Source organism: Papilio machaon, chromosome 17 (genome assembly GCF_912999745.1).
Source record: "Papilio machaon chromosome 17, ilPapMach1.1, whole genome shotgun sequence".
In the NCBI taxonomy this organism is placed as follows: Eukaryota; Metazoa; Arthropoda; class Insecta; order Lepidoptera; family Papilionidae; genus Papilio; species Papilio machaon.
Window position 1 is genome coordinate 1,126,092 of NC_060002.1, and position 11,147 is coordinate 1,137,238.

Here is an 11,147-nt window from a genome sequence, read left to right on the forward strand (position 1 = left end):
TACTATCTCTGTCTTTTTCAAAGAGAATAAAAGGGATGAATGTTGATGTTTTTCTTATAGCCGTTCCGTTACTAGGACTCCAGGGTAATGTGCTAGTCGTTTGAAATTCTATGTTTTAATTAGATTAAGTTAAATAATTGTACTTTTGTATTTGTCATGTGAAGCTTTTTTACCTGTTTGTGACATTTTTATAAATTTGTAAGGAAAAGTGCGATTTTTTTTAAATGCTGTACTTAAGTTGTAAATTACGCGATCATTGTAAGAAATTTGAATGAAATTATTAAAATGAATGTACAATAAATGCTTTGTTTTTTTATCATCAATCCCAAAGTTCTAGTTTTCTTTTGTTCGTTGTTCGTTTAGTTTTTGTTGTAACTTTTAACTCATCCATCATCTTCCTGATCTTATCCAACTCACGTAAGGTTGGCATAAGATTGTATAAACCTTAATTTTTTGGCTTAAATTTAAAGGCCCGCATGTCACCAACAATACTTGAGAGACTAAGTTTTTGCAATTTTACTAATAAAAAGATGTATACAATACTTCTTGACTACTTTTTTTAACGTGAATTTTCTAAAAAAAAAAACTATTTAATACATATCCATTTTATTAATAAATACAATAGCCAGTAACAACAATCAGATGTGCCATTTAATTATTACGGAAATGAAAAGAGGTGTCATAGGAAGCAACGCTTCGGTGCATAAAAAATGTAATACGATTTCGCAATTGGCGGATGAAATAACACTTGTAACATACCCATATCATTAATGTTCAGGTCACCTAGCGTTTACACCGACATTACTATAAAATAACACGCAAAAAACGCGCAAGTTCTAGTATTGCTGAAACTATAGCCTTCTACTACTATTACTAATATAAATTAAATATTTATACCAAGAAAAAATGTACCTAAATTCATTAATAATTGTTAGCTTAATCTCTATGACTCATCAAAATGTGATAACAACAGCACAAGGGTTACTACGCGGCGTTTCTAAAGATGGATACATTTCTTACATCGGCATACCGTACGCTTCCTCTAATGGAACTGGGAGATTTAAGGTAAGCATCATTTGGTCTTTCTCAATAGACTTTAACAGTGTCCCAAACAGTTAGTACACCTAACACCTGGGCGATGCGGCAGTGTACTAAAGTGGGAAACAAACTTGAATGCTCACAAATTGAGGATAAAATTTAGCAAATATTTAAAAGGGGTCCACTAGAAAAAAAGTTTGAGGATCTCTGCTCCAAAACAAAAACTAAATTTGATGACGAACTAATAATTCTATTACATCATTTCTCTTTTATATTTCAATGTTTCAGAGGGCTGGAATAGCACCATTTTGGTCAGGAATCAGAGAAGCAAACGATCCACATTGTACTGCTAGTTCTTCAGTCGATAAGTGTTTACAACTAGATGTATTTATACCAACAACCCCAAACGAACAACCTTGGCCTGTCTTAGTATGGGTTAAAGGTGGTAATGGTTTTTACCATCCAGGTCAATTAGTGCGAAGAGGGATTATACTGGTCACAGTACGACACCGGTATAATGATCATTGCAGTTTTCTTTTAAATGTTTCATTTCTAAAGTGATGTACTAACATCAAAAGTTGTTATCGTTTCCAGAATGGGCCCACTTGGTTTTTTATGTACAAACGAAGAACAAATACCTGGTAACGCTGGAGTTAAAGACGTGGTACTTGCACTTCGTTGGGTTAAAGATAATATTGTAGCGTTTAGCGGCAATCCAGACAATGTAATCCTTGCGGGAGAAAGTTTCGGAGCAGCGATTGTGGAGACTATAATGCTCTCAAGAATGTCTCAAGGTCTCTTTCATGGAGCTGTCATGCAGAGCGGAACTGTTTTAAGTCCATGGGCATTCAATTACGACCCAAAATCTCGAGTAAAAGCTTTAATGACAGCCTACGATAGTAAAGAATTTCCAGGGACTTTGCTAGAAACAAGTGCAGAAGACTTAGTTGAGAAATCTAAAGATTTAGATATGCCATACTTTCCATTTGGTATTTGTGTAGAAAAATCATTTAAGAAAGAAGAAAGGCTATTAGCTGAACTGCCTTACGATTTGTTATCTGATGGAAAGGTGGTCGATGTTCCACTGATCATAGGGTACAATAACAATGAAGGATACATATTTGCTAATATGCTAAAACTCGCAAATGTTATAAGAAGAATCACGACAGACATGACGTTCCTATTACCAATGGAACTTGAAGATATGGGTGCAAGGGAATTAAATCATACTCGGGATAGAATAAAAGACATTTATTTCAAGAATGGAAACTTTAGTCTTGCTTCTGTAATTGAGTATCATAGGTAAGCGCTTTTATAGATACATAATATGTAAGTGATCGTTTTGTTGTTGTTCACTTTTGTTGATTTGTCGATAACTTTCTTTCATTTCAGCGACGCATATTTCATTAATCACATACATCGAAGCGCTAGATTGCATTCTTCATCATCACACTATCCCGTCTACTACTATCAATTTTCCCACTCTGGAGATACTGGAGTTGAACCAGAAAATGGTATTGATAAAGTAGGAGCAGCGCATTCCGACGAATTGGCTTTCTTATTCTCAGAAAATGGACGGACTCTTAGTGGGGATGACGGAAAGGTGCAAGAAAAATTAGTTACTCTGTGGACGAACTTCGTGAAGCATTTGTGAGTGTAATATTTGAAATTAGCTGTTCGAAAGGACGCATTAACGATTGTTATGTTGACTGTAGATTCAGTAATGGTTTTGTAGAAAGTTTAATTTTTCTCGGTTTGAAGGACGGAACTTTAAAAAAATAGATGCAAGGATTATGAATATAGATGTGGTGTATTTTGTTTTCTTAGGAATCCCACGCCAGACAAAAGCGATTCTACGCGATGGGAATCGTTGGACTACCACACGCCTCGTCTTCTAAATATCGGAATGGATATGGAGATGATGGATTATCCACGCACTGCAGCGATGGATATGTGGGACGAAGTTTACGAGAAATACTATACAAGGGAAAGAAATAAAGTTAAATAGGGAACTTCATGATATTGACAAATCATTTGTTTAAGTTATTTGAGTTAGGATGAATTTTGGATATTTCATGTTATTAAAAGTATATTCTGTAATCATTTTCTTAATTTACCGGCTTTTATTTGGAGTTGTCAATGGCTTGCTTTTGTAATATGAGAAAATACATACTTACCCAATAAGCCAGTCTTAGATCAATTTCTAACCGCAAATATTTCTATTACCTGGCAACAAAAACAATTTGATGAAAGTTATATCAAAGCTTAAAACTTTGTTAATCAAATATAAACAAAGCTTTAAAGACATAAGTATGTTTATGCTTCGTTTCTTCGGAACCAAAATGTGTTTAGCAACTACCCTTAGTATTAATTAAATTGTGCAATTTTTTTACGCATTTGCTTTTAGATATTTTGAAATTGGCAATTCAAAAAAACACATCATGATCGTTGATGGTATCAAAAAGATATCGCACAAAACATTGACAAAGCATAGCATAGTATATAGGTTTTGTATTGAAAAAAATCAATAGATATTTATTTGTCAAACGTACTACGTCATATAGACTTAATTGAAGACTAATGGGAATGTATTTGTTTCATTAATTCAATTAAACTTCTGTTAATTTAATCTACTCACGCGACGATCGAACGACTATGAACGAGGCTTAATGAATTACGCTACCGAACGCCGTATTTTATTTGTACCGACTGTTAATAAATGTTTATGTGGCCGAATGATGATATGCGAAGCATAAAAGCGTGTTAAAACATACAGCCAAATAATTATGGCCAATGGGGAGAGGATGGTAAAGTGAAGGGACAATATGGAAGCCAACAATAACTGTTATCTTCGAAACCACGAGTGCTGAGATAGTGCTCGTTGACATTGCTTTACCTGACGATAATGAATTTGGCTTAGGTAATGCCAAATGCAGAAGTGCATTTTATATTACCTCAAATATTGTCTCTAGGTTTCGCATCAAAATCTTACTAATATTATAAATGCGAATGTTTGGATGGATGGATAGATGTTTGTTTGAAGGTATTCCCGGAACGGCTCAACGGATCTTGATGAATTTTGGTATAGATGTAGAGCATAGTCTGGAAGAACACAGATAAAGTTTGTTTTTAATTTCGCGCGGATGGAGTCGCGGGGGACAGCTCGTATTACAATATTTTAGAACAAGATTCGTAATAATGAAATTTTTAGTACTTATTAGCAAACATTTTACAAATACATAAACAAAAAACGATGATGGCCCTGTACCTCAAATGTATGAATCAAAATTAAAACACAAAGAAGAAATATAAGACTCATAAGAATAAAAAGAGAAGGGGAAGAATACAGTACGTATTTTATCGTTCAAATTGACCTCTACATACAAAAACCAAAGCATATTTTATCCAGCCCATTTAAAGCAATAATAAACGTAGAAAGTTTGTGCGGAACTGTACATATCAGCGAATATTTTATTATCGGTTGCCTATCCTTGTATCTGTTTTGAGGGTCAGTATAGTTTCATGCTTGAAAAAAGCTCGACGAAAGCTCACTGCTCTATTTTATTAAAAAAAGTCATGAATTATGGAAAAAAGTAATTAGTTTCCAACAACATTAAGTCATAGTAAAGCTAAACCATTTGATTGATGATTTTTGTTCACAAAAATGAAATCTATCAAATTGTTAATAATACTGATAATAAAATTAACCATCGCTGATGAAACGACAGAAAACAATGATATGATATACCCTGAAAGTAATGATAACCAAAATACGGAACAAATAATTTCGACTAATAGCGGACCGGTGAAGGGTTTCGTGCACAAAGAAACACCAAAAATACGAAGGTTCTATGACATCCCGTATGGATCATTTAGCGACAATAATCCTTTTGAGGTAAGATCAAAACTTAATAATTAGGAAAACATAAGAAAGCACTTTCGTTGGAAAAATTAATAATTTAACATCATACAAGGTAAGAGCCATATGAGGTAAGCATGTGTATAATATGGTTGAAATTTTAAGAGTCTGGGAATATTTGCATAATTCTCAAAGCGTGTTTTTTTCCTTTCATAGGAAACCCATCGATAACACAGTTGAAAACAAACGAGCAAATAGCATATTACTTAAATTACATTATTGTTTAATTTTAATAAAAAAAAAAAATTATACCCTTGTACAAAAATGTTACAATTCTCAAATATTGTTTACAGGCACCTTCACCAGCGCAAAAATGGGAAAGAGTTCATGACGAACGGGAACACAAATCACGTTGCCCGCAAATAGAACACTTAAATCGACTTGCTGGGAATTTGCATTGCCTGACGTTAAGCATCATGACACCAACTACGACAACCGGAGAACTAAGAGGCGTTTTGTTCCACATTCATGATGGAAGTTTGAATGTAGGAAGTGGAGATCCATCTGTATATGGACCGGAATACATTGTGCCTAAGGGTATCATTTTGGTTCTGCCAAATTATAGACTGGGAGCACTTGGATTTTTGTGTTCACAGAATGATTCTGTACCTGGTAATGCAGCGCTAAAAGATTTAACTATGGCTTTGAAATGGATAAAAGATAACATAGAAGCTTTCGGTGGGGATCCATCAAATATTGTAGTTAGCGGAGAGGGCGGAGGGGGGGCTTTGGCGGGCTATTTGGCACTTTCGCCCATGTCACGAGATTATGTTTCAAAAGTAATCGTTGAAAGTGGTTTTGTGCTTTCACATTGGGCATTAGAAAGAGATCCTGATGCAATTTTAAAAATTTTAATACAGAATCTTCCTAACGTTGGTGTAGTTACCACAAAGTCTTTTAGACTGGAATCTTCAAACATAGGAATTTTGGTAACAGCAGCCAAAGACATAAAATTCGCACCGTGTATAGAAAACGGAATCAAACCGTTTATAACTGAAACTCCATTTAATATTCTTAAAAATCTTAAAACAAATATGACGTATATGTTAGGAAGTACCAGTCATGCTGGATTACAAGAAGCATTAGATCATACCGAAGAAAGTCTATCTGAACTGAATGAGGACTTTGGTGATATCTTGCCCAACGATTTAAACTTTGAAGAAAATGAAAATAAAAGATTGGAAGTCGGGAACAGATTGAGAGAACAATACTTTGGTAAAGATAATGTGACATTAAATAAAATAGAGGAACTTTCTCTATGTTATACGGATGCTTCATATTTAGGTCCGATGCTCCGAGCCGCTAGACATTTAACATCATCTGGAGCTTCTGTTTATTTCTACGAGTTTGCGTTCGTTGGCGATTTAAATCAAAGGCATACTGATGAATCAATCGATGAAATCCAAATATCAACTTCGATAAAAATCAATGGGGCATCCCGAGGCGATTTAGCTAGATACATTTTCTGGCGAGAAGGAAACATACCAGCCGATGGCAGTAAAGAGAAACAAATGATAGATTTGGTTACCGATTTATGGATTAGTTTTATAAAATCTGGGTAATGATAAGCTTACTGTTACTGAATTAACTAGTACTATAAGCGTATATTCTTTCCCTAATATTATTTATTTTCTCTTTTAGGAAACCAAATGCTGGAGGTATAGAGTGGCGACCATTTGAGAAAACAACTGAAACTAACGAGGATGTGTTGTTGATCGACACAAAAGTAAAGCCATTGAAAGGACTCCACGTCGATCGACTGACACTGTGGAATGAGATCTATGAAACGTATTTCGTGGAACACAATCGCGGTGTGCGAACCAGCCCTTATATCTATTCCTTTGCTTTCACTATAATAATATTTATTTTTATTTCAAAACTTCTAGTCTAAGGAGTATAATGCAGTGTTTTCTATATGAAAAAATATTTGTTAAACATGTTTGTGACGATATTTTAATTTAATGGTGCATTAAATATCCCTAAATTATAATATTAAAAATAGTAAATACATAAATAACATAACTTACAAGTATAACGACTTTAGTGAAATATACAATAACTAATCTATTTTATGAGTCGTGTTCTGTAATTAAAGTTTGTTTCCATTGCCTAAACACACGTGTAATATCACTCGTGTAGTAAAGTATTCGTGTCATCGTACTCTTATTATCTTAAGTTACATCTTTTTAATTATAGAAAACGCTGCAAAATATAATATGTAATCGAAGTTATAACATAATCCACGTAGTAAATTTATTTATATCACAAGTAGTACAAATAAATATGCATTGAATAAAACAGACTGTCATTTCCAACCCAAAAGTTGTATAACTATATCAATAACGTTGTTCAAAGACGACAAGATGTTTTCATAACAGAGTAGTAAATGTTTTAGACTATACATTCGCCTTCAATAGACGATTAGGTCTTGTTACAATCAGTCTAGTGTGCAGTTCTTTGTTACCAAATATGGGTACTAGGAGATCATGATTGTTAAAGAGTGGGTGGTTTTGTTTGTTGTGTCGAAATGTTTGGGGGGAAAGAGGCCGCATCGCGATGTAATGACGATTCATGGTCAAGTCAGAGGGTATCTTTACCCGGATCCACCTCATCATGTGTTCTTGGGAATTCCCTACGCCCGCGCTCCACTATTACATCATAGGTTTAAGGTTGGTATTACTTCGTAACATGTTACTTGTATTCGGAATAAATCGCAGTACTGTAATACAAATAGATATTGCTAGCTTCACAACAACGAATGTATTCCAGGCTCCTGAGCCGATAGTTCCTTGGGACGGTATATTTGAGGCGACACACCGCGTCAAGTGTCCCCAAGTGGAGGAGATTGGAGTAGAGAACTGCCTCGTCGTAAACGTGTTTGCACCGGAACAACAACGCGGAATTAAATCGCTCCCTGTAATAGTTCATGTGCACGACGGCGACTTTCAAAGAGGGTAATTTAAGACAATCAGTATTTAAGACTATCGGTTAAACAGAATGCATAAAATCTGAATTTTAAATTTAAGAATAATTTTTGCAATATTCAAATAGTGGACATAACTCTTCAAATGCACAACTATTTCAGATGGGGATCATACAAGGCACCATCTCGCTTACTGAAAGAAAATTTCGTCATAGTTACATTCAATTACCGGCTGGGAGTGCTCGGTTTCCTCTGTCTAGGGTCATTCGAGGCGCCGGGGAACGCCGGCTTGAAGGACCAAGTTGCCGCGCTCTACTGGGTGCAGAGGAACATTAAACATTTTGGCGGGAACCCAACTGACGTCACTATTTATGGAACGGGTTCCGGTGCCGTCGCAGTAGAACTACTTCTGCTTTCTGGTTCTACTACCGGATTGTTCCAAAGGATGATTTTAGAATCTGGCTCAGCTATAGCCCCTAGTTCAGTGACGTATACGCCTTTCTCAACGGCTGTAAAAGTAGCCACTCTACTAGGATACAACGGTGAGGCAAAAGCGAACAAACTTGCCGATTTTTATCAGCAATTGCCCATCAGAAGTTTGAAAAACGTGACAGAGATGTTTCTACCGTGTATTGAACGCGATCAGTCTAATACCAATAGTCTGCTGGACGTGGATCCATTGGATATATTGAAGGACGCGCACTTCTTCCACGTGCCAATAATTATGGCCTTCTCGAATGCTTTCGAGGTTAAAATAATTTCGGATAACATAAAAAGGTTCACTTTCGTTCCTGCGAACTTTAAAGAATTACTGCCTAACAATTTGGAGTTTGAGAATGAAGACTTGAGAGCTAAATTGGCAAAACTGGTGAAGGAATTTTACTTTGGGGACAATGTGGTTGGGGATAACTTGATTCCGAACTATGTGGATTATGTGAACGACATTTTCATTGAGTACCCAGTTGTAAAATCTTCGATACTGCATTCAAGGGCTACTCAACCGGTGTACCTGTTGAAGTTTACATACAAAAGTAGCGTAAGCAGTTTGAGGAGTGAAGAGATACCGGGCGCTGGCCACGGAGACTTCTACATGTATTTATTCTCAAATGAACAACTGAACGATGACGAACAAGTGATTTCAGAAAGACTAATTCAGTTAATATCTAACTTCATAAAAGTGGGGTAGGTTATTCATTATTTACATATTCTTTAAAATATTTCCTTCACTAGTTGTGTTCACACTTTAAATATGACAAGAATCACAACACATTCAAAGTTTTGATGACAATTCTTTTACCTAATGTAAAACTAACAATCAAATAATATACTTGAACTAACCATGCACAGCCAAACTCAATAAGCAATCTGTAAGATTGATCCAAAAAATCTATTTTGCACATGTGTTTTGGCATTAGAAACTTACAAATGTATTGTTACAGGGATCCAACTCCATTGACAACCACATTAATACCAGTCATTTGGGAGCCTGTACCGTACACTATTGACTTTGAAGGCAAGATAACTGTAGTACCATACTTATTGTTCGATAAAACAGTTGCAAATCAACTTTTATCCGGCCAGCAGTTGATATTCTGGGACCACATATATACTAAATTCTACAAAAAACATGAGAACTCCTAAAGTTATTGATTTATGTACATAATATACAAATGTGACACTTAATAAAGTAATGTGGTACAATAAATACTTGAATACATAATATACTTTACTATGTTTGTAAAATTTGTTGTTATTGAAGAAAAATGAGAAGTTGTACAGTGAAAAACTTTTCAATTCAATTGGGATAAGCGAAATGAAAGATATCTTGCAAGTGTCTCACTTTCTATGTTTAAATATAAATTTTGAATAACAGTTCAGTAAAATTTTTGTAATAAACTATGATTCAAGGTATAAACATCATTTAATTTTATTTATGTGACTATTTTGTGTAAAGCTCATATATTATTTACTGCTGTCCTAATAAAGGCTTCTTTTAATACAGAACAAAATAGATTTATAGTTTGGTTAAAATTGCCGCTTTATAAACGGCGTGTTCTATGTAAAGTATGCGACGCACTATGTCAAACTTTACTCATTAACTTGTCATATTTTAAATTTATTATTCAAGATTTTATTGCAATAATTATAAGAATAATATAACTTGTTTATGAAAATAAAAATCTTCAATCAAATAAGAAAGTTATAAGTCACAAATTGCCTATGATTTCACGATAAATACCATTCGACGTCTAAAAGCAAAATATACCGTTACCTGGACAATACGCTCCAAAGGCACGTGAACGACGAATTCCAGACGATTTATTCACTTGTAGAACTATAACATATCTATCACCGATACTGTATTTGAACTGTTTAGCTATTTCACTTTGAATTTAAGTAATAAAATCAACAAGTAACATGAAAAGACAAAACATGAAACACCACCCGTCACATTTCACTTCACTGACATGACATGACAGTCATGACGTAAGTACCGTTCAGAAATTCAGATTCTTATAAGATCTAATAATTTAAAATTATTGTTTGGAGAAAGAATGTGATGTTAATTGAAGTTTTCGAACGAAAAAAACTTATTTTAAAGGCCTTTCATGGTCGCTAATATAAAAATTATTTTAAATGTGTAGTTTAAGTGCATGTTCGAATTTAAATGAAATCTGCTTTTCTAATTGATTTAAGGTTTTATTGATACTGACAGTTGTATTAGTTATTTATATAGTTGTAGCCCTAGCATAACAATAATTTGTGTTTGGCACGAATGGGTCTGTGTAACCGGTTAAATAGCGTGACCTCACAGAACACAGAAAAAATTCCTCGTATTTCAAGAAGTGGGTGCAAAGAGAAAGGGTTTTTGATGTTAAAGAGGTCTATAGGACAAGAAATTTCTGTTCTTCTATCTTTATCTTGTTGCAAATGGGCAGGTTTGAACTCGTCAGTTTGATGTTGTCCCCTAAAAATATAGAATAAAACTCTGGTTGTTAATAATATAGCCGTTTTTTTTAATAATCCAAGATAGGTATTTGGCAGTTATAACTAAAATTATAAGTTAGACTGTGGGTTATTGGATAGCGGAAGTATAAATATTATAATTTTTCTAGAAATAAAACAAATTTCTTAGATTAAAAAGGAATGTCAGGTTTATTTTATGTACACTATTACTAATACATTTGCATCTTACAATTTAAAACTATAAATCCACCTTCTTTAATATCACAAAATAAAAAAAACTAACAAACTATATCAATGCAC

The 11,147-nt window shown here is 34.3% G+C and overlaps 4 protein-coding genes across 4 annotated transcripts in view; 3 read left to right on the forward strand and 1 right to left on the reverse strand.

Annotated features, from left to right (window-relative positions):
* Nucleotides 1–10,337, reverse strand: part of LOC106708624 (serine/threonine-protein kinase D1) — a 43,286-nt gene extending 32,949 nt beyond the window's left edge. The window contains exon 1 of the mRNA XM_045681981.1: nucleotides 10,153–10,337. The gene's annotated coding sequence lies outside the window, so the exon portion shown is untranslated. The remainder of the gene's footprint in view (nucleotides 1–10,152) is intronic.
* LOC106708625 (juvenile hormone esterase-like) lies at nucleotides 910–2,905 on the forward strand. The gene is made up of 4 exons (XM_045681956.1): nucleotides 910–1,065; nucleotides 1,327–1,550; nucleotides 1,633–2,340; nucleotides 2,431–2,905. Exons 1-4 carry the CDS (start codon nucleotides 946–948, stop codon nucleotides 2,690–2,692), a joined length of 1,314 nt encoding a protein of 437 aa, XP_045537912.1. The 5' UTR covers nucleotides 910–945; the 3' UTR covers nucleotides 2,693–2,905.
* Nucleotides 4,689–6,524, forward strand: LOC106708839 (esterase FE4-like). The gene is made up of 2 exons (XM_014500404.2): nucleotides 4,689–4,933; nucleotides 5,251–6,524. The coding sequence occupies exons 1-2, from the start codon at nucleotides 4,703–4,705 to the stop codon at nucleotides 6,517–6,519; spliced, it is 1,500 nt and encodes a 499-aa protein (XP_014355890.2). The 5' UTR covers nucleotides 4,689–4,702; the 3' UTR covers nucleotides 6,520–6,524.
* LOC106708626 (juvenile hormone esterase-like) lies at nucleotides 7,390–9,521 on the forward strand. Its single transcript, XM_045681982.1, has 4 exons — nucleotides 7,390–7,626; nucleotides 7,727–7,911; nucleotides 8,043–9,062; nucleotides 9,320–9,521. The coding sequence occupies exons 1-4, from the start codon at nucleotides 7,444–7,446 to the stop codon at nucleotides 9,519–9,521; spliced, it is 1,590 nt and encodes a 529-aa protein (XP_045537938.1). The 5' UTR covers nucleotides 7,390–7,443.
* Nucleotides 10,338–11,147: the final 810 nt, after the last annotated feature.